The sequence below is a fragment of the Cariama cristata genome, unplaced genomic scaffold (assembly GCF_000690535.1).
Source record: "Cariama cristata isolate BGI_N322 unplaced genomic scaffold, ASM69053v1 scaffold13333, whole genome shotgun sequence".
Taxonomy (NCBI): domain Eukaryota; kingdom Metazoa; phylum Chordata; class Aves; order Cariamiformes; family Cariamidae; genus Cariama; species Cariama cristata.
In genome coordinates, this window is record NW_009609021.1 from 3,368 (window position 1) to 27,058 (window position 23,691).

Genomic DNA, 23,691 nt, shown 5'->3' on the forward strand with positions numbered 1-23,691 from the left:
CCGGCCCTGCCATCGGTCCCGCTGCCATGCTCCTGGGGCTGCAAAGGGTCAGGGAACAGACCTTGTTTCACACTGGAGGTAGGTTACTCCTCGTGATGTTGCAATAGCCGATGTAGATGATAGTAATTTCTCCATACCAACAAAGCTGCACATATTTGTCTTGGCTTTATTTTGTCTTTCAGTTGGTCAGTTTACAAGCCTGAAGGTGGAACCCTCCCTTGGCATTGTGCTGGGAGACAATGTTATTAAAAGCAATGTATGTTGTGGTCGAGAAGCTCTTTACATTTTGCTGCAACTACTTGAGAGAAGGGTTGATGTTTTGTAGCATGTATAAATCCATTCTGCACAGGTGCAATGACATTAATTCAGCCCCAATATATGGAATGGTTTATTCTTTCTCTTGTCTTTTTCCCTCCCAGAACACCCTATGAAGTCCTAGAGCAGGCACTAATGGAAGGCCCTTTGCAAACCTCCATTCACGTGTGCCATGAAAATGGTCAATGGATGTCACGATTGCCAGAGAAGCTCTGGGATATTCCCCTCTATGACTTAGCTCTTCCAGGTAAAGACTAACTTTTGTTCTCAGCTGTTTTGTTAGCGTGTCATTTAAGCATCGGAACATCCTGTTTGTCCCATTTCAGGATGGCTACATTTATTATTTGGGTCAGTGTGTGGGAGAAGGGCTTGGAGCAGAGTTTGTGTGATGTGTGTGCTCATGTGAATGCTTTTAGTCTGCAACGTTTGGGGTTTCTTGGAAGGGAGGGGGAAAAAAAGGATTTTTTTTTTTTTTTGAAGGAAAGAAAGAGGGACTTTTTTTTGCAGTCCCTGTGCATCATCTTGTCAGATCAGTGTTAATAATCTGATCATTTGCTTATCTGGGCAATGGTGAGATTTTCCTAATTTGTTCTTGCCGCTTCCTACGTAATAAAACAGTTCCAAAAGGAAAGAAATAACATTTTACTTTATTATTTGTTTCTTTGTACTGTTTAAAAGAGGCTGTGAAGTTACGCAAAAAGGAGGATGGAGACTTTTAATTAACATATGTTTTCATTAACGTAGAGTGTGACTTTTCTGCATCACCCTGCTTATGAAAACTGGATTTATCCTATGATGGGTAAATACAGCTGTGCTATAGCTGGTGTCCTCATTGGTACTACATTCAGACCTGTGTATCATTAGCCTTTCTTTGGTCATATTATCGCTTCTTTCTGCTGTCTTGAATAGATGATTTTTTTTTCCCCCCCCTCTCATTCTGTCCAAAGAAGTTACAGGAGAACCTGTTCTCATGGGCACATGGGGAGGCACTGGAGGACTGTCGGCTCTTGAGTGGTTCCCTTTGCCTCCACAATGAAAATGGTACTAAAGAAAAGTCTAGTCCGTGTGTTCTCTGACACCTGTAGATGCGACAGGTAGTTTGGGTGGAAAGCAGCACAGTGTGTAAATGAATGTTTTATGTGGGCTACAGGATTGTAGGTTAACTTTAGCAAAGACATATATTTAGAGATAGTGGGAAAAATCAAATCGTCTTCAGTGGGGGGAGCCCTGGGAGGACCCAAGAACTGTGGTGGTTTTTGTTTTTGTTTTTTCCCCTGCCCTTCATGAACTAATGGAGCGTGGAATTTCAGTTAAAACTGAAACCCAGAAAATTATGTAATGGTGACTTCTCGGATCTGTAATTTAAATTGATGTTAACTTCAAAACAAGTGTACCTCTGTTTTGGATAAAGCCTATGTAAGAGGACTGCAGGGCAGACGTTATAAAAAAATCCTAGTTTTCTTATATAACCATCAAGAGAAGAAAATAAATATCTATATTATGACAGAAGAAAGAAATTAAAAAAAAAAAAAGATAATGTTACCTTCTTTCCTTCCTTTTTTTTTTCTTTTTTGTTCCTTTTGCAAAAATCCTCCAAAAAGTCCATTGCAGGCTCAGTGGTTTGTTTTGTTTTGTTTTTTTTTGGTGGAAAAGGAACCCTGTTCTTTCTAAAACGCTTTCACAGTAGTGTTTCTTGGACACTGTAGAAAGCTGAGAACCTGCTGTTGTGTGCCTTTGACTTCCAGGCTCTTCGCCTAACGGTGACCTTGTTATTCTTGTGAACGTTTGTTGTTCTTGTGAATGCACCTGCATGGAGAACAGGCACGAAGAAAAGAATAGTTGAAGACAAGCCCATTTCAGCAAACACTGGAGGACTTTTACACAGCATTGCTGGCTATTGGCTTGGAAGATTTTGGTGGCTGTCCAGCTGACCTACAAAACTGGTCTAGCCCAGGTCAGAACAAAAGCAGCTCAAGGCCAATCAGGTCAAGACAGCTCTGGCAGGTTTTCAGAGGGACTAATGACTGGGGGAAGCCCAGTTTGGGAGTGCAAGCTTATCTCAGATAGAGAAGACAACAAGGCATGCAAGAAACGTGACAGAGTGCATTCTGAAAGCATGACGAGGACACAGAGGAAGGTCTCAGTGTTGTGTTTGCACCAGATTCACCACAGTGCTGCTGGGGTGATGTTGCTTCAAGCTCTGAAGCAACTTCTGCAGTGCTAGCTCACTATCTCTGAATCATATTTATTGTGTCATGGATCTACCCATCTTCCTTTCATTACTGTAACTCACTGACATCACAGGAAGACTCCTAAATGAAAGGTTACTACCTGTTTGCCGATTGGCATCAGTAGATGCAACACCCATCAATGGAATCCTGTTCACTTCTCTCAGACTTGGATTTGGTCCGTGTCTATTTAATGGTTTGACTCTCGACATCTTGTAAGACAAACTTCTTTGATTGCATGCCCTCATTATCAATCTTCCATCTGCAATGAGCTTGGTTTGGATGTTTAAAGCAGGAAAATGGACAGAAACTCGATTTTAAAAGGTGAAAAAATTGAGTAAGACATTAAACTACTATTGACAGTTTCAAAGAATTTTCTTTATTTCAGATACAATCTTGTCCTTTTTCTTTGGCTACTAGAAATATTGCCGTTGGCACCAGTAAGACTGACCGTTCAAGAAGACAGTTCCTAGCACCAGTGAAGAATTTGTTTGACTGAAGATGTAAAAACCAAAATTATATGCAAATTCCTTACAGATTCTCTGTAAAGATCCCAGCAAACCACTTCACTGAGTTGATAGTTTTTCTTGTTGATGCTTTATAAAAATTAGAAGAAATAATGGAACAGGAAAAGCTAGCAAAATCACTGCTTGCCTGTACTGAAGAAATTGAGTTGCAACAGAGTTTCATCTAAATGTGATGCAAGAGATGTGTTGGATTTATTAAAACTTCAAAGAAGTCAAATATTTGGGCAGGCTGTACTTGGCTCTGATGCTTAGGCTGCTTCTATGTAATTTCCTGTGCTGGAAAGAGTCAGGTAATTTTTTAAGTCCGTAAAAGGTGGATCTTGTTCAGCTATCACATGTAAACTTAGACTTGGATTTGCCTCTGAAACCTTCAAGTGCCCACCTCTTACATTGTTTTTGTAGGGGATGTGGGTGTTTAGTTCAGGAGGGCATTTTTACCAGATATTTAAGATACAAATGCTTTAAGTGCCAAATTAGGAATTGGTCCAGTTAAAGGTGTAAGAAGATTAACTTCTGCTTTCAGTCATATTTTCCTGTGCAGAGATGATGGAATTGAAGTATGAAATCCTGCATTTGAAAACTGGACAAATTCTAGATAAATCCAGGCTTCAGCTATTTATTCCCTGAAAAAAGTGGGTTTTCACATCAAGACAGTTGTTCCAGTGGAAGGTGCTAGTTGAAACAGGCCACTTTATTGTGGTTTGAGACAAACAACGATGTGTAGTTTAGATGGGAACTGCTTTATTGAAAAGTCTTGATGCCTTCCTTTCATGAGAATTTCACACTAACCTTATTAATGTCAGGTGAGCAACCTCTCTAGAAGAGCCCACCTCTTTGCCATAACTACATAGGCTGTCAAGCAATACCGGTGTGTGATTTGGAAATGGGGTGGCACGTCAGGTGTGCGCACGCAGTATAACCATGTATCGTGGTTGTGAGTAGTTAAGAAATGACACTTTCTGTACATTTATTTTTGTATTCTACAGGGAGTCACGACACTATGACCTATTGCTTGGATAAAAACTCTGCTGTTAGTGGCAATGAATCCAAGCTGGTGAAGTTTTTAAACAAATGTATGCCCTGCATTGTGCACCCCATTATCATGAAGTGGTCTACAACACAGGTAACTGTCGTCTAGTGTTCTTGTCATGTCTGGCCAAAGTTGAAGCTTGTTCTGCAGTGCTGAGAGTGGTAACACTCTCCCATGCCTGATGAAAGAATAGCCTGCTGCCCAGAAATCTGCGCTTTCCTGAGATACCGTGCTTGGTGTCGTAGTTTAACCCCAGCCGGCAGCTCAGCCCCACCCAGCCGCTCGCTCACTCCCTGCTGGTGGGACGGGGAGAGAATCAGAAGGGTAAAAGTGAGAAAACTTGTGGGTTGAGAGGAAGACAGTTTAATAGGTAAAGCAAAAGCCGTGCATGTAAAGAAAGCAAACCAAGGAATTCACTCCCCACTTCCCATGGGCAGGCCGGCGTTCAGCTGTCTCCAGGAAAGCAGGGCTCCATCACGTGTAACAGCGACTTGGGAAGACAAACGCCATCACTCCAAACGTCCTCCCCTTCCTTCTTCCCCCAGCTGTATATGCTGAGCATGATGCCATATGGTATGGGATATCCCTGGGGTCATTGGGGTCAGCTGTCCCGGTTGTGTCCCCTCCCAACTCCTTGTGCCCCCCAGCCTCCTCGCTGGTGGGATGGGCTGAGAGGCAGAAAAGGCCTTGGCTCTGTGCAAGCCCTGCTCAGCAACAGCTAAAACATCCCTGTGTTATCAGTGCTGTTTTCAGCACAAATCCAAAACACAGCCCCATAGCAGCTGCTGTGAAGAAAATTAACTCTATCACAGCCAAAACCAGCACAGTGAAGTATGAGATAGGTGCCATACATACCAGATCTTCTTTTGTGGGGAAAACCCATGTAGGTTAGGCAGGGATGATACATAGACAAAGATGTTGCTTAAAGCTGACCATTTGGTACTAGAAACTCATCTTCGTTTTCACATGTTTATTGTTATGCATAACATTTAGTGTTACTATAATCAAAAGAGGTTTTTCTCTTGTACTTTATTCAGAAGATAATGCTTGTCATTTTTACTATCAGTGTTGGGTGAGATGTCAGTTGTTTTCCCCCATCTATATTGTGTAAGTATTTGACTCAGCGGCAGAGACAAAAATCTTGTTGAAGGGAATTTTTTTTTCCATAAAGATTAAGAAAATGAAGGTGTGGTCCCTCATGTAAGGTTTAGTTAATTTTTTTAAATGCCTAAATATTAAGGTAGTAGTTATCTCTCTGTTCCTCACAAATGTATGTTAAAGACAAAATTGGGGATCATGATTTAAGCTAGAGCTTTTGAAGATTTTTCTAAAGAACGGACTTTCCTGGCATCAAAGAGGTACCAAAAATCTTTTCACTTTTGTTCTTATTGAAGGAATAGTTCATTATTAGGGAATTAAAATGGAATAATTGATAAATGGCAATAATTATGCCTAGGCTTCTTTTGTTGTGTTTGCCCTGGCAAACTGAAGTCCTAGACACTGCCAGATGTTGAATATGTAACGGCAGTGATGAGATGATGTGGAAAAGCACTCGCTTAGCACAGTGCCTTGTCTTCAGCTGCTTTTTGCTTTGGGACTTAAGCCAATGAACATTTTAGATACCTCCTAACTTGTGGGTTGCTGGCCAGTGAGGTGATCCTGTTGGTGACAAACAAGCTCCTTACATCGTTATAGCAATTTTCTGGTCCGAACACAATGTGCTGAGCGGGAAGTGGCCTGGTGCTGATGGGAAGGAGGCATGGCTGCAGTCCTGCTCCTCCTTAGCTCTGCCGTGCTCGAGTTATCTTTGCGAGGAGGTGACTCCACCCGTTGGTACCCAGAACAGACATCGAGGAGCCCTACTGATGGTAGGACCCACAGATTCCTGGATGGCCCCGTGGCTAGGAGACAGTGCCTGGCTTCAGCCCTGGCTGTTACGGGTGTCAGTCTAGAGGCCCACATCTTTCCTGCGCAATGGCTGATATCAGGCGTGTAACTCCCATTCATGCCCTGGATGTCTGGTGTGAGATTGCAGCACTGAGCAGTATCACTCCCCAAGGCTTCCTCTTAAATTTTGTCCTTGGGGGGTAATGTTCACACTGTCTAATTCAGTATCCAAACCCAGCTGGCTAATTAGAGTCTCTAATTTGTCTAGTTTTGCCAGTCAGTCAACAGAAAGAAATTAATTCATCCAAAGGGCAGTTCAGAGCAGCTATTTCATCTGGTGCTCTTTCTGGCCACAAAGGTTCAGGGTATGCTTTCTGAAACCTAAAAGTGTTGTCCATAGCAGGCTGAACAGAGACAAATTAGTGCTTAAACATAGTTAATTTAATTGACTCTATTTTCTTATGCAAAGAGAGCCTTGATATAGATAAGAGACATATCATTTGGGATTTTTTGCCCCAGAAACTCAGCTTTATGACCCGTTCCATTCAGCCCTCAAATCCGGTAGAAGAGGTCTGAGGGAAGTAGACCTCTGTTTTGTAGGACTTCTACAGGTTAGTTCAAACTTTTAAAGAGACTTTTTATCTTGAAAAAGAACAGTAGCCAGTAATTTTTTCTATTTTTGTTTTTCCTTCTGTTGAGGATATGTGAACTCCACAGAGACAACCACAGTAAAGTCTTTGATCTAATAAAATAAATAACAGCATTCCTACAGTGCTGATCCTGCAATTTTTGTTCATATCAATAGTCTTGTGAAGAGCCATCGTGCATTTACGCACAGGTCAATGGATCTTTAACTTTCAGAACACAACAGGGGCAGAGGGCTGAAACTAATCTGTACCTGCAGTATATGCCACAGGGAAGTTGCAACTTGGTGCCATATAGTACCATTTTAAAGACGAAAGACCTATGAAAAATGTCATAGGGCTAACTTTGTACACCTTTTTGAGCTTTCTAAACTAAAGAAACAAAACTCTTCCAAGCTCTCAAGACCTTTGTTTCACCTTCCAGGTACTGACTGTGACAGAGCAACTTGAGGCCGGAGTTAGATATCTGGATTTCAGGATTGCCCACAAGGCTAACGATCCATCTATGAATTTGTACTTCGTGCATATGGTTTACACAACCATTACTGTACAGGTATTGTCCTTACCTTTGAGATGGCTATAAAAACAGTGCTGTGTCTTTTATTTAAGAGCCATCATAATCTGAAAATGCTGGCCTAAGGTTTTCTGAGTAGGTTATTCGTTTTGTTAATGTAAGGACTTCAAACTAGAGAAAATCAGCAGGGCTGGAAGTTAGTTTCTGCAGCTGCAAGTGAGACTGGAGCATCAATCAATTCCTCATCCTCAAACTGGAGTTGCTGTGCCTTGCTCTCCACTGCCGGGCCCCTACCAAGTGCCTGACGTTTCTGGGGTTTACCTTGTGTTGTCCCAGGATGCTGCCCAGGGCAATCCCATTTCTCCAGTAAGGAGAGGAGTTATTAAAGAGAAGAAGGTATTAAAAGCCTAATAAAAATCACAGAAACACTTTTTTCTTTTGGAGGAAAAAGTATTTCCCTGAAAGACAGACTCAAGTCCGGATCCCATGATCAAATTACTGTCAGCTGCTATGAAGAAACTACTGTGAGTTGCTCTTTGCATGTGCTCTGTCACTGTGGAGTAGTTTACGTCTTCTTTGCATTTGCTGGGACCTGTACAGCCAGGCACAGCCAGCTAATGCAGCTTTTCATGTGTAGAGTAACTGGCTAAACTTCAGTTTCGTGCTTGCCCTTCATGTGCTGAGATTTCATGGTGACTGGCATGCCCACGTAAACAGTTAGATGTGGTGCCTGGCTACCCTGCTAATTATATGTGATCTTCAAGAAGTTGTCATTGCCCATAACAAATGGGGAAAACAGGTCCTATTACATTTAAGCAAGCACAGAACTTTTCCCTGGTTTTGAGTTTGCCACTAATACATTGTTTGTCCTTAAAGAAGCTTGGGGAGATGGGTTTACTGCCAACCTGCCTCTAGGCAGTAGGAGATTCATGGATATTACCAAAATACAAAGCTGTTTAGTGTGCTAGAACCACATCCAGTGCAAACCAGCACAGACCTGCAGAAAGTAGGTTTTCTTGGGGTGCATCCCTCTGGACAACTTTGTGGGCAGTCCGATGGCTATCCTCCAGAAACGTACGCTGATTTTCATTATTGCGAGTCTACCCCACCATCAATGCTCTGCTGGTTTGATGTCCTTTCCCCTGCATAGCATAGATGATTTTCTAAGTTGCCGTGACTCTGTCTTGTAGGATATTCTGTGGGAAGTGTTAAGATGGTTGGAAACTCATCCTCAGGAAGTTGTTATCTTAGCGTGCAGGAATTTTGATGGACTAACCAAGAAACTTCATTGTCATCTTATTGCCTGTATAAAAGAGATTTTCCAGTGTAAACTGTGTCCCAGAAATGTAAGTATGAGAGCCTTTTTTTTCCTCTTTTAAGAATGATATATTACAGTGACATCTTTGATTCCAAATTTTTAGATCTATTCTACTTTCACTGTATTTTTAACCTCGGAAAAGTAGTATTTGCTGCATCAGAGATAGATCTTTACCTAATAAAATTGAAGAGAGAAAGCAAACCTACATCCCCCAGTGTGGAGAAGGGAATTAAATTTGACTGTCATGTCTGTTGAGTTGTGGGACAACAGCAAGGACACAACTGTCAGCCACTGTCCTGTCTGAGTTTTGTTTAAAAAAAAAAAAAAAAAAAGAAAAAAAAGGGAGTGTGTGTGTGTTTATAAATATAGTCCATACTAATTTGTAGAATCTAAAGAATCCATTTTCTGCCTTTTCACAGCAATAATTATAAATGAACTTTTATGTGATTTATAATAGTTTAGGTTGGAGGTGACCTCTGGAGGTCCTCTGGTCCAACCTCACCATGCAAAGCAGGACCAACTTCAAAGTTACGGTGGGCTGTGTCCTGTCCATTCCTGAGTATCTCCGAGGATGGAGATTCCACAACCTTTCTATGCAGCCTGGTTCAACATTTGACCACTCACAGTAAACATGTTTTCCTTATCTATCTGATCAGAATCTCTTTTGCTATAGCTTGGGTCTGATGACTTTCATCCTTTTGCTATGCGTATCTGAGGAGTCTTCTCTACATCTGCCCGTTAGGTATTTGCAGACATCAGTAAGACCTGTCCATAGTCTTCTCTTCTCCACGTTGAACAGACCCATCTCTCTCAGCTTGTCCTTGTGGGTCATTCTCCAGCCTCTGCTCACCCTGGTTGCATGCTGCTGGACTCACTCCAGCACGCCAATGACTTTTTTGTGCTGGGGAAGCCCCAGCTGGAGACAGTACTTGAGGTACAGTCCCACAACTTCTGAATAGAAGGGAAGAACGCCTTCTCTTGACTTTCTATCTGTGCCTTTACTAATTCAGCCCAGTTTGCTGTTGATCTTTGCCATGTGGGCACACTGCTGGCTCATGTTCAGCTTGGTATCCACGAGGACATCCGTGTCCTTTTCTTCAAAGCAGGTTTCTAGCCAGCTGCCCCCCATCTTTCCTGGTGCGTGGGGTTAGTCCATTCAGGCGCAGGACTTTGCTTTTCCCTTTGTTGAGCTTCATGAGGTTTCTGTCAGCCCATGTCTCCAGCCTGTCAAGGTCCCTCTTAATAGCATCTCTGCCCTCAATGCATTTCTGGTGGCACTGACTTTCTTTCCTGGACGTGAGCTGGAGCTGACCTTCCAACCAGCCTAATATGCTTTCAGTCACCCAAACCTCCAGAAAAGGCTTAATTTAAATAATCAGAAATTATTTGATTGCTAAATTTAAGAAGTTGAGATTTTTTGCTTCCTTTTTTTTACAAGGTGTGGGAGCTTTCAGTAGTTAAACAATTAACATTTCAAAGATGCACAGGAACAGAGGGTTTTCTCTAGAGATGTGAGGGGTACAGGATAATGATGACCCTGTTTATGATTCGAATTCAGCCTTTGAAGCTGGTGTATCAGTTTCGGGTGAGTATTACCATTTCAAAGCATTTTGTACAGCAGAGTTAAAATAGAACAATTCTCAGCAAAACTAGGGGATTCTGAATATTTAGGCCTCAGCTGAATAACTGAAGACCTGAGTGACACTGTTTTATTGTTTACTCAAATAACTTGGGTGCGTAAGTCGTGGACGAGCAGAGCAATACCGGGAAAGATAGTACAGTGGCCAGCTCTTAAAAAGAGAAAAAGTTATTAATTACAAAAAGGAGGAAGGGCACTGGAGAAAAGAGAAGGCAAGTACTTCCCTCAAGCAGGAAGACTTTATTTCTGTGGGGTCTGTGACCAGCACAATGGATCTCACCATTTTTGCAAATGATACCATTGCAGGTTAGGTAGGTGTGGGGTTTTCCAGGCTCACAGATTCAGATTTAACATCAAATAACCAAGTGTTTGCTCACTTATTCTAAAATAATCTGGTATCTACTGTCTTTCAAGACTAAACTCTGTTTTCGTGCAAAAGTAAATGTCACAGTATTTATGAAGCAACTGCTAAGTAGAGGTCTGTATGTAGTACTAGAACAGGCCACAGCGTGACAACATTACATTGCGTTTAAAATTTTAATTGCCTTAACTATTCAAGGTGTCTTCCTTTGGTCTGGATTACTAGGGTTTAAAAATCCCTTGTTAGACATCTACTGTTTCATTTCTGCTTTGTTTGCAAAATAAGCAGCTGTGCTCACATACACATTTCTGGTAGGTTTTCTTTTTTGGGCTCTTATCCCACTTTTCTTTTTTTTTTTTAAGAGATTCCAGCTTTAGAAAGGCAGCTGGAGTAAAGTAAAAGCTTCTGTCAACCACAGATTTTTGTAGTTTGCATAGCTTGTGTCTTACTTTTGCAGTATTTTCTGACCTAATTGGGGCTTGCACTCTCTCTCTCTCTCGGATGAAGTAAGAGGGATTCCCATGTTCATTCAACCCTTGCCAACCCTTGGCTCTCTTCAAAGATTTACATAAAACATTTTCAACTGCCTTTGGCTTTCTTTTTAATTAATAAGTAAGTTAATTGGAACATCAAAAAGCTACCATTTCCTTTTCACAAGCAACAGACACAGCTTTTAACCACAACATTCTTAAAAAAACTATAGCTGTTAAATATGTTGATTTTGCAAATAAAACTAGTCAGAGGGCCTCAATTCTGTCGGATAGTAACTTTTGAGTATTGGACAATGTCATTTCATACACTTAAATTTAAAACAGACGTGTTTCAGCCCACCTTTCTGTCTGAGAAGGTTTCTGACTCAAGTCTTCCCCTCTCTCCATTGAAAATGTTTGGAGCGTCGCAATTTCAGAAACTTTCCACTTAGAGAAATCAGAATTAACATCTCTCTTGAAGACTTATATTTAGTCTTACTAGGTCAAGCCGTTCAGTTTTCTTTGATGGGTACAGCAACAAATTTGGATCAATGTGGGGCATTTGCCAAAATTATTCCTGTTTCTCTGAGTCTGTATTCCTACAGCTGGGTGTAGGGCTTTGCCCCCCTCCTCCCTCCTTTCGCCAAATGGCCTGTGTCTTCCCAACAACTTTTCAGCAGCAGCATGTGCACGAGGGCTGACACAGGGATGGTTGCTTCTTACATGCATGTAAGACCTTGAGTTATTATGTACTTTACCATAATTGAATTGTTTGAGGAAAGGAGGAATCTGCTGAAGTTCCCTGGCTCCTGTTGCCCCTGCAGCTTGTAACCCAGCCAACGACCTACTGGGCTGTACGTTTAAAAGCTTTATTTGAAGTGAATCAGTGCCTCTCTACCAAGGTGATGCCACATGCCAGTATTTGAACTTTAGGACCACTGCTGTGTTGTTGACTTCAACCTGAGCATGCTTTCTGTTAGGTGATGCCGACACTGCGGACCATGTGGCAGCGTGGCCACCAGGTCATTGTCTCGTACGAAGAGGACGTGAAAGTGGAGGAGCATTGTGAGCTGTGGCCTGCGATCCCGTACTGGTGGGGAAACCAAACTGCCACTAGCGCTCTTATCCAGTATTTAGAGCGCATGAAGCGGATGGGCCGTCCAGGTAGGCACAGGGGGTCGCTGGGAGGAAACAAGGGGCACGTACAGCAATGCAAAACAAATGGGCAGTTGGGCGATTATAACATTACGGGATATCACCGCTTTGTGCGTTTTGTGTGCACGAGACGTGCCCGTGTTGCTGAGTGCTCTGTCCACCCATGAGTGCAACGTTCCTCTTTGGGGGAGCAAATACATGAGTCAGTGTATGTACATGCATAGACCATATACATCGCAGCACCTGTGTGATCCCATGGAAAAGAAGCCCTCGGCACACACAAGCTCGCTGGCACTGTCATACTCCTCATGGCTAGGACACAGCTTCCTCAATGCGCTGCTTACTGCTTTAGGCAGCGCTGATGATGAGGGAAATGCATTACGCTAGCCTTGTTGTGACAAGAAACCCCTACCAGAACGGTGCGTGAGGCTGTCGCTGCATCAGGAAATAGCAGCGCTCAGGCGTGTTGGTGTAGTCTAAGGTGGGAGAAATTCAGTTTGTAACCTCTTGACGCAGTGCTGTGATGTGAACACATGGGATGACGAAGGGAAGAACTGCTTCAAAAGTACACTGCCCAGCCAAAGGGAAACGCTCGTGTAGGTGCACCCTCTGTTCCCGTCCGTCACCAGGGAAGGCTAAGCATTTGGAAGCAATCTTTACAGAAACAACCAAAATTTACAAAGGCGGACTAGTTAGTGAAGGACCTTTTGTCTGCAATGAATAATTTGGATAAATTTAGCTAAACTGGAATGGTTCAATAACTGAGCTTGGTTCAGTAACTGTTTACTACAGCATGCAGTTGCAACAAGGAGAGAGAGTCTACTGAACCAGTTCTAGGGATACAAAACAATACAGAGAGTGTGAAGTTAGTATTTTAACGATTCCCAGAGGAAGAAGATCTGGAGTTAATGCAATGCTGAGCAGTTTCTGTTCTCCTCAAAGGGGTATTTAATGTGTCACCTTCTGATTTTTGTTTCAGAAAAATTCTTTGTAGCAGGGATTAACCTTACTGAAAATTTAAGGTATATTCTCATACACCCATTTGGATCATTGAAGAAAATGACACTCCAGAGTCTTCCATGCTTGAAAATGTGGATAAAGCAGCAGTATCCAGGACCAAAAAAAGAATGCATTAACATCATTGCTGGAGACTTTATAGGAAACGACGATTTTGTCAAAGATGTAATAGAACTTAACACAAAAATTAATCCTCCATTACACTGTCAAAGTAAAGGGGCTGGAACAAACAACATTTCATTCTCAGCTGCTTAATCTATGAAAAGATGAAAAGGCTTTGTCTGCATTTAATGTCTCCTGGTTTAAACATCCTGGATCCCATAAAGGTCCAGCCAGCTTAAACTAGGGATGTTGTAAAGACTCAGTAAGAAAAGTACTCTCAACAGCATCAGGGTTTCAAGGCCTTTATATAGAAAAGAGAGCAGGCAGACCTTGCTGAGGTCTCCAGGGAACTATGGTATAGGTATGATTTACTTGGAGATGCTTAGATTCTGTAGCACTTGGCAATATTGAAAGTCCCCAAAACTTAATCTGATTTTATTTTACATGTGAGCAAGAAGGAGAAGTAAGTCAGTAGCTGCATGAATTTTGTGGTAGATTTTATCTTTGTTATAATTGTAAAGATATTCTGCACTACTTGCAACCCCAATTCTCAATCTTTATTTCTGTTTTCATAGTTTGTGTTAAATATACAAAAGGAACAGCTTAAAAATATTTTTGATAAATCAAAGATATTGTATTGACAATCCTATTTGATATGATTTTTTTATATATACACCAATACATCATTAACACTGAAGATCTAGAAGAGGCTGTAGTGTTGTTGTGTGCCGAGTATCAGTTGTGAGCCCCTTTACCAACAGGGTAGTCACAAAATTCTTTATGTTTTGTATGAGGTATGTGTATTGCCCACATTGTTTTTATCACTCATGCCAGTTCTGCAGTGCTAAAGATACCAAAACTAGTCCCCTAGACAGTTTTGTCTGCGGTAATGAAATATGTTCTATTAGGTGTTGCCAAAATATGCCTTACATTGAAAATAAACACATATGAAACAAATTCCTTATCTAAACTCAGACTGCTCTAGAAACACAGGTTCTCGGCTTCTGTCATGCTCATTTGGGGTTTCGCACCTGGTCTTTTATTTAGCTATTTTAGTAGCTCTGTAATTGTTTTTCCTCTCAATAAGTAGTTTTTGCTTATGCAAAAAAACCTAAGGGGTTTATGCTGTTTGCCATTGTATATTAATCCTATTTTTCTAATTTTTTAAATGAACTGTGCAATAACAGATGATCATAAGGTAAGAGAAATGGTAAGCATCAGGACTAAAACAGAAACAGGCTTTGTATCAAATTCACTATGCAGCTTCATCAAGATACCTCACTTTTTCAGTGCACTTTATCTGCAAAAGCTGAGTTCAAATGTCTGGCAAGATGTTCATGTTTGCAGTAAGTGTTTGTGGAAGTTTTAAATCAACTGCTACTTGACATCACATTAAACTCACCCTAGGCTTCTCAGCCTGAAAGACTAAGATGCTACCTCCTCATGCAATCTTTTGCAATTGCAGAATACGTAGGAGTAAAAAAACCTAAACATTCCATTTATAAAGACGACTTTCTAAATGGTTTTTATCCTTGTTCTTACCTCTATTTACTTCATACTTAGCAGTCACTCAGTTTTGATTTTTTTTCTGTAGAGTCCCTACCTGCATGAAGTGTTAGGTGTACGTACTCAGAATGTTTTTCTGCCTATCTTTTGTACCCTCAAGTGGCTTGTTACTCTATCTAATAAAACTCAATCTCTCTGTGTAATGTGGACTCGAATAGTTTTGCTTCTGCTTCTGTGATGCTGATTGTTTTATTGGTTCCCAGGAGTAATTCGTAACTCAAGTAATGGATCAGATGTTTTTTTTTTTTTTTATTTGAGAAATAATTTCACACAAAATCCGTGGTTTGCTGTACCTTAAGTGTCTTCTCTTGAGAACTGACACAGTAATCGGTATTGTGGATAAATTACTGCAGGCAAGAAAATTGTATGGATAAAAGATGTTCACAGCTGACTTTATTGCTTAAATATACAAATCTACTTTTTTTTGCTTCAGTGCAATAAGACATGGCAGTTATTTTACTTAGGTTCATGCATTCTGCTTGAACACATATTTATCTGTATTATTTATATACAGCAAACAACATTTTGTTCCCTAACTTTCATTTTCCAAGGACCATCTGAGACACCTTAACTAGAATAAATAGTACTTTATTCTGAAAAATCGGGTAAAACGTTTTATTTATATAAGAAACTCAGTACTTTTCTGAAGGTTAATTGAGGTGCTGTCCAGTGATTTCCATGTGTTTGAGGTCCACAGCTTATAGCCAACAACTGTTTTAACATAAAAAAAATTTAGCGTTGTCCTTGCACTTGCTGACAGAATGAAGATCAAAGCTCTTACTGTTTCCAAACATAAGTTTTCTGAAACAGTGTCCATTTCTACAATGCATCAAAAACATCAACTGGGGAAGAAATATACTCCTCAACACCCAGACTAACAGGTCATTAACTTCATTTCACATCCTCTTAATGAGATCAGTTTCTTCTCCCAGAAAAGGATGCAGTTTTATGGCATAAAAATCTTGCTGTTGGGAAAGAGGTTTTTGTATCTGCCAAAAGCAGAATTGCCGATTATCACCTTCACCCTGGCTGTGCCATCTTCAGGCACGACTTCTACTTCCTGAACTGTTGCTTCTTTATACAGCCAACTGTAAAAGTAAAAGCATATTAGCATCTTAAAGGTATGACACACTAAATAAAATGTGATCTTTGATTTCGGTCAACATGTTCCAATACAAGTAATTTAACACTTTGAAAGACGAAGTGCTTCACTTAATTTTTCATTTGCCACTTGCTGTTTGAAAATAGGGTATAGTGTTTGCATAAATCTTTCAGATTTGTTTTTTCATCAGAAATCTGGCTCCAGGACCAGTGGCATGGTCTTTCAGGAAGTATGTTTTATTGTACTAACACACAGAATTCCATAAAGGGCACTTTCAGAAGCAGACTCCAGGCTATCTAATGGGGATATTTTTCCCCAATAGGTCAGAAAACTTTGATAAATACCCCTGGAATTCTTAATGCAGATTGAAATCAATATAATATGATTTGGAAATTTTAAGACATGCAAGACTAAGTTTCATATTTCTCCAAGTCCTTCTTACAATTCAAAATTATTTACCTTAGCTGAGGTCCCTCTAAGTTGACGTTAACTGTCAGAATCTTCTTCCCTGTTGCTGTCAAAATTTTCTTCTCTATTTCTTCTTTCAGCTCTTCTAAACCATGTCCATGTAGAGCAGAAATGGCTAAAGCATTTTCTTCAGTGGCTTTATACCTTAAAGGTAACAGCTGCTAGTACATCTGCTCATGAAGATTAGGTTGTGAACATATTCCAAGCACAATTTAACTGTGTTAGTCTATGCTGCCACCTTCCTACAGAGGCCACTTCTTGTATGACTCAAGTGATTTCTTTAGTAATTAGAAGATAACTATTTTTGAGACCATAGTTACATAAGTAAAAGACTGAGAAACACTATTAAATGTATTCAGAAGTGTGGGAGCTCTTTTCTAGACTAAGAATTAAAAAAGCTTCCAGAACATAAGAAATGTTTAAGTACACGTAGCATCTCCTGCTTACCTTTCTATCAAATCCACTTTGTTATGAACTTCTACCATTGAGTCCAATAAATGGCTGGGAAGATTAAGATTCTTCAGAACTGACAGAACAGTTGCTTTCTGGAGGATGGTTTCTGGATGAGTAATATCCCTCACATGAACTATCAGATCCTAGCAAGCATCAATATACAGGGCAGTTACTTAACGAAACACACCAGTTACCAGGTTGTAGAGATTTTGTACTCTTTTGGCATTGCTAATTCATGTAAGACACTTCCCTATCCATTAGGTAATACACTGGCAGGTTAACACTGTAAAATGAACTATTAGAACAGTATTAAACCAATACTGGTTTTTGCACCATGATGGAAGAAAATCTGTAGCAGCTTAGTCTTTCACTTCACCATGAGTACGAATTGCCTCTGACAACCCTGAAACAAACCCTGTCAATCAAGCTAGTTACAGAATTCAGATTTCAAATAGTAACTAACTGATCCATTTTTTCAAAGCTAAGGCTGTGTAACTATAAGGCTTCAAAAATACTGGAGAAGAAAGAGTGAACTCTAAAAAGGTTTTAGAAGAGTAATGACTGAAGAACTGTTTCAAAAGTGGGGGAAAAAACCCCATGTAACTTGTAAGTCTATTTTTACATTCAAAATGCAGATTATCCTTTTCCTTAACTCCCAAGACACTATTACTAGTGCTTCACTTAGAAAGCTTTATACAAAAGTTACCAGTTTCAAGAACATACACGATCATGTTTGCTATGACAAAAACCAAGCAACCAAAATCAATATTTGTATTCAAAATGTTTCGTCAACTTTGCTCAAGATATTGCTTCAAACTTCTAAAAATTAGTGAGAAGTAAATTTTTTGCCTTTCGTTTAATACTTCAGAATGAGAGACAAACAGGATAGTTGCAGCCAGCTTTTCAAAGTCCTGTTATTACATGGTGAAGTCTAATCCTCAGAAGCATTCCGGCAGCTAGCTATCACTGAATTTCATTACCTTTGACGATACAGGCTTTTCGTTTAAATGTCTGTGTGTATGCAGCTTTACACTTTACCATAACACACGAAACTAGCTTTAATAAGAAAATGATTGGAAAAGTACATTTGTTTATTACATGCTGCCTGCATCACATCACAATCACTCACTTCTAGTGCTATAGGAAACCTTAAGTTAAAACCAGATCATTCCAGAGGCTTTACTTTATTTTTAACTCTCAAGAAAGCTAGCCTCAACTTATTTGGATGCACTGTTTAGGTTTTCAAACATTTAATCAGCAAAATTTGATTTATCTGGCTTATGTATCATGGAGAAGGACACATATACTCCAAATACACCCCATCTGAAATCTCTTCATATCTACATGTTCTGCACAATTTCAAGTATCAGAAAATTGGCTTAAGGTGAGGTATTTACCTCATTATCTTCGGAGACTACTATAGTCAGCCAGATACTTCACTAAGAAGAACATGCCAATTAACTTCCCCTTTTTTGAAGGGGTGAGGATTATCTGAAAGGAAATTAATTTGATTTCTCAATGTTTATAGTCAACTACTTACTGAGTAAGCCACTTCTTCTAATGTAGCTGAAAAGGACTCAACGAGATTATGTGGAAGATCAGTCAGAAATCCAATGGTGTCAACATAAATAACTGCCATATGTGAGGGCAGATAGCCAGCATGCGCTGTAATATCAAGAGTGGCAAACAGCTCATCTCTGGGTTGAAGTCCTGCTTCCCCAGTCAAGGCTTTGATCAAGGTAGTTTTTCCTAATTAAAGAAAAAAAAGGACAAGATTTTAATGGCTTGTTTCAAGTAAAAATTTACTTTGAAAGGCTCAGGTGAGTTGTGTGATATAGTGTATCTTTTCATACCTATTTCACTAATACAAATCTAGCCTATGATTAGTTATCCGTATGATGTTAGGAAATCGAAAGACAGTCCTAACTTTTGTAACTTGGAATTGGATTTAAGGCCATGCCTGGAAGCTATGCTGTGAAATCACAAAACAATCAAAGCCTGAACTGACCTGCAAAGCAACCTACCCACATCCCTCACCTCTAAGACTATCTGAAGAGCACTGCCACGACAGCATTAGGAAGCATACACTTAGGCACTCCTCAGTGCTTCTGTTGTCAAATAAAACAATTCAATATTTACTTGTTAAATCCAACAATAAACAGAAGCACTAATAATACGTAGCTTATTAGGTTTATGCTTTTATTGGGTGTTTGCTCATGAACATAATACTAGAGACATTTATTTAACTCAATAAATATTTCACAGAATTTAGTCATTAAGCTGAACTGCTTAGTATATACCCTAGTTAAATTATTTCAATTATGTGTACAAAATTGTAATATATATATTTTTTGTTGAATCTTCAGTTTTAGAAGTATGGAAGCATGACATTTAAGAAAAACATACAGTATAATCCAAATCTTTGAGTATACAGCTGATAACAAAATTAGTGCAGGGTAAGTTTGTTCTTATAAAGAGGTTGAATAAAAAAATTACACAGTTTTAAGATAATGTAACCTGAAAAAAGTGTCTAGTTCAAAGTCTATTTATGCCTTGTATATGAATTCACTTGTATAAGCTATAAAAAAAAACCCCAACCCTTAGCTTCATTTAGATTCTCTTATAAACACATCTCAGAACACTATACATCAATCAATGAAAAGCTACAGTTCTTCTTTAACACATTTCTCAGCTCAACTGCCAACTCTCCTGAACACTCCTATGCCTCAAGCCTTCACAGTGATCTAAACACCTATGGACTTTTCTCTACCGATTCTGATCAAGTGAAGAGACTCAGACACCAACAGTACAGTCTTCAGCACTACATGTGAAATCTTTTTGGCACAATACAGGCTAGGCATTTCTCCAAAACCTGTCTTCAAGACTTGGCGCGGGGGGGGGCGGGGGGGGCGGGGCGTGGAATGTCTCACTACAACAAGCATAATTTGCTTTCCTAACTGTATCCTAATTGACATATATTCATTACACAATTTAAAAACTAATTAAAATATGAAGGCTATTCAAATTGAAATGAGATTCTGGCTAGAATTTCTAATTAAAAATTAGACAATGTAAGCTCTTTTGTGTTACAATTTCATGAATTTTTGCTTACCACAATTAGTATAGCCCATTACTGAGATAATCGGAAACTCTCGTTTTCTGCGCTGAGTTCTAAGTAAAGATCTTTTTCTTCTTAGTTTCTCGAGGGCATTCCTAATTTTGAGTTCTCTTTCTCTCAAGATACGATTCTGTGTCTCCATGAATGTTTCACCTGAAAAATACATATGAATAACTGGCAGAATAGTCTACAAGAGAAACAGTATACCAAGTGATGTTGTGCATTTGGAAATCAAGTGAGTTGACACTAGGGCATATAAAGTTATAAATAGGCAACTAAAATTATGTATTCTTGCCTAAGAGTCAGAATGATAAGTAATAACTAGCACATATGCTAAGCACTCTCGAATAACCACATATACTTATGCTAAACCCCTGTGGCAGCAAACAGTCTGTCAACGGCCACTTACTGAGCCAGTATGGACCAAAACTTTGCTATTTAAGCTACTTTCCAATAAATTTTTATACGTTCATTTAATTAGATGCAGAACACAAACAGTTTTTTCTCCTAGCCTCCTCCCAATAAAATAAGATAGAATTAAATTAATTTAAAGGCTATGGAGAAAAAAAATCCTCTCATTCATGAGAACGGTTAGACTTTACCTGAGCCCATGATGTATCTCGATCCACCTCTCTGCTGATCTAGCCGAGACACCTCATTTTTCAAATTTGACCTGGCGGTGGAGTAACAGTTAATTAGAAGCAATTTTCTTTAATCAAGCTATCCTAAAATGCCTAACAAATGTGAAGCCGTAGAGATATTCTAATAGTACAAATAAAAACCCTGAATGACAAGGCTCTAAATAAAACCTGCTCATGATGAGAAGCCTGGTGAAAAAATTACAGATTTTCCTGGCTCGTCAACTGTGGTTTCAAAAAGCATGCAACTCTCTTAGCAAATGATAATGGCTATTCTGAAATTTCAGAGCACCAAGGATGCCTCTGATACACCCATGCAACTCACACCAACTGCCGTGTACAAACATTTCTATGCCATGTAATGTAGAAATGTGGAAAATTCAGATACAAATCAATGTCTTTAATCTTCCTTGTTTATAGCTTTCCTTATTAAACCCATCAATATTATATATGGGATACACATACCCAGTTCCTAATATTCTTGCAATCCATCTTCCACATTAGAAAGAACCAAGACCTTTTCGTAAGAAATGTATTTGGGAAGTTTATCTACTGAACACTTTCTGGTTTTGCCTGTCAGCACTGCAGAAACTTAAAACAATGACATTATAGCAAATATATCTATGCTCTTATCAATCATTGAGCATACTATGCAAGCACTGAAACAGTGTCATTTTTCTTTACAGTACAGTATTATCATTTTTGTCACTCTAAAGAAACAGCCACTAAAATATGTAAATATCAGTATGTGATTTGCACAGCTCAAGGTACCTGAGAAGTGGAATTTCGGCCAACGCTATCTGAAGTTTTGCTTCTTTGGTCCGGGCATTAGAACGAAAAATGTGAAGTACAACTGTGTATCTGTCAAAAACTTTCACGCCCCAGGCATCTTCTAGTTCTTTCTTTAGGCATGTAAGACAAAATAACCTAGATGTTTCCTGTTGCCCACCATATCAGCAGATCAATTCCTACACAGCACTACAGTTACAGTTAGCTGATAGACACTTGAACTCAGAGGACCTCAGGGTTCCATTTCAATGGACAGGCTATGATTATGAGCACGCAAAGGCAAAATTTGGTTGACCATGAAGACAGGTGATAAAGAGAGTTTAGAAGGTAGAGCTTTATGTCTAGGCCTAGTACATTCGGTGAGAATCCTTCCATTGCTTGATTCTGACATACAGCTCTTACAGCATATCTCAGAATCAAGAATCTCAGTGGTTAAGTCCTTCTAAAAAGTAATTATGAAAGGATAGAGATAACATAGGAACAGAAAAAGTATTAACAAAAAAAAAATTAGAAAGAGAAGAAGGCAGGAAAATTATTTCATAATCAGTTTTGCATGAAATACTTAAAAAAACCCCCAACCAACCACCAACCAACCAAGCAAAAAACCCCACTCCTGCTTCAATTCAGCAAAAGACACTTAAAATATGCTGTAGTTCCCATCTGCCATCTCTAAAATCCAGAATGCTTGTGTTTTATACATGTTCTTGAATGAACCCTGCTAAATTGCTCTTAAGATCTAGATTTGCGGGGAAAAAAAAAAAATATTAGCAAATCTAGTACTAAAAGAACTCATACTATAAATTAGGGAATAAAAACTAGGAAATTGAACGGAAACATTTTCAACTTCCATTTCACCAATAAATTGAAGGGCTCAAGATAACTATCTATTAGAGATATTTAATATCTCTGTCCATTTTATAATCAGGGAAAGCATTAATGTTTGCTTGCACAGTTTGCATGCACTTTACATGCTGCATGATGCTGTACATGCAAAAACCCTAAAAAGTACTTCAGTTTGTTTAAGCATTTCAAAGAGCGTCTATAGCTCATGCACCAGTTGTTCCACTGACAGTGCTAAAAGAAAAAAAAGCGAAGTTTGCTCCCTCCCTCAATGTAATCCATTAAAATATGTTTCTTTTTAAAGGTCAGGAATGAAAGTTTAAATATTTGAAACATTCAAATATAAGCCTGCTATGAATTTACACCTCATATTCAAAATACAATACAGCATCCACAGAACTATGGGAAAATAAATACACTATCCATATAGGTATAGAAACTTGTACACATAGCTAATCCAAAATGTTGTCATTTTTCATAACAAAAGCTGTGTTATCACCTCCATTTTGTGAAAAAGACCTTGTGTAACTTTGCCAACACTTTAAGTGGGGCCAGTGGCAAATGCGGGAGATAATGGCTGTTACGGTGCTGGAAAACTTCATGCACAAGAGCTGGACAAAAGTAATAGGAATTAAGTTTCCTTTCAGCAAAACTCAGCCCAGGTGGCTTCATATATTACCATCTGCCAATTCAGAGTCATAACTGACTCTACTTCTCATAACATCAATAGCTTCCGAACAATACGGATGTAAAGAATATTATTCGATATTATATTTAATTACCTTTGTTAGTGAAGATATTCTTTCCACATTCAAGAAGACAGCTGTCACATGGGGCAATTTTTTAATCTTTTCTAAAAGATGGATAACCGTTGCAAAATACAGTGTTAAATGTCAATTCTCTTTTTAAAATATACAGAATATAAAACCATTTTGCACTGAGCTGAATGCTCATAAAATATCAAATGGCACCATATTATTTGTCCACAGAACAGTTGTAATTACACTATTTTAGCACTATGTCAAGAACAGCTGCCAGTTTCACTTATGTCAAGCACATAAATGTAGGGATTAAGTTGCCTCACAATTTTCAGTAAGCACGAGTTATTTCTATTCTGTTGCTTTTGTAACCTTAAAAAAATTCTTTGAAGCTTGTTTGCAAACCTGCATGGTGGATAAACAAAATTATCCCTCTCTTCAGCTTTCATACCTATTCTTAAACGGTTCAGTTGCAGAAGTCTTCCATTTAGAATGACACAGTGCTGAAAAATCTCAGTCCTTACCTGTCAAAACCTGAAAGTTTCCTTTGCCAAAAATAAACTTCTTGTCAGGATTTTTTGTAGGAATAATTATTTTATCTAAAACTGTCCAGTTCTGAAGGGAATCTACAAGAGCAACGGCTTCAGCAATCTGTAATTCAGCTTCAGGAACAGAAAAAAAAAAAAAATAATTATAATATATCTTCATAACTTTGGTCAGATTTCCAAAAACTACAGTTCATGCATAAATAG

General features: G+C 39.2%; 2 protein-coding genes across 2 annotated transcripts; one reads left to right on the forward strand and one right to left on the reverse strand.

The window, feature by feature from the left end:
• Window positions 1-426: 426 nt before the first annotated feature.
• Window positions 427-13,360, forward strand: PLCXD1 (phosphatidylinositol-specific phospholipase C, X domain containing 1). Its single transcript, XM_009697375.1, has 6 exons — window positions 427-562; window positions 4,057-4,193; window positions 7,056-7,184; window positions 8,336-8,491; window positions 11,914-12,097; window positions 13,068-13,360. The coding sequence occupies exons 1-6, from the start codon at window positions 451-453 to the stop codon at window positions 13,358-13,360; spliced, it is 1,011 nt and encodes a 336-aa protein (XP_009695677.1). The 5' UTR covers window positions 427-450.
• Window positions 13,361-15,492: 2,132 nt separating this feature from the next.
• On the reverse strand, window positions 15,493-23,601 carry GTPBP6 (GTP binding protein 6 (putative); the record flags this gene model as incomplete). The annotated part of the gene is made up of 9 exons (XM_009697376.1): window positions 15,493-15,861; window positions 16,335-16,487; window positions 16,791-16,939; window positions 18,337-18,545; window positions 19,909-20,067; window positions 20,517-20,587; window positions 21,324-21,454; window positions 22,964-23,034; window positions 23,464-23,601. Coding segments are annotated over 9 exons (1,223 nt in total), but the record flags the coding sequence as incomplete, so codon positions are not given.
• Window positions 23,602-23,691: the final 90 nt, after the last annotated feature.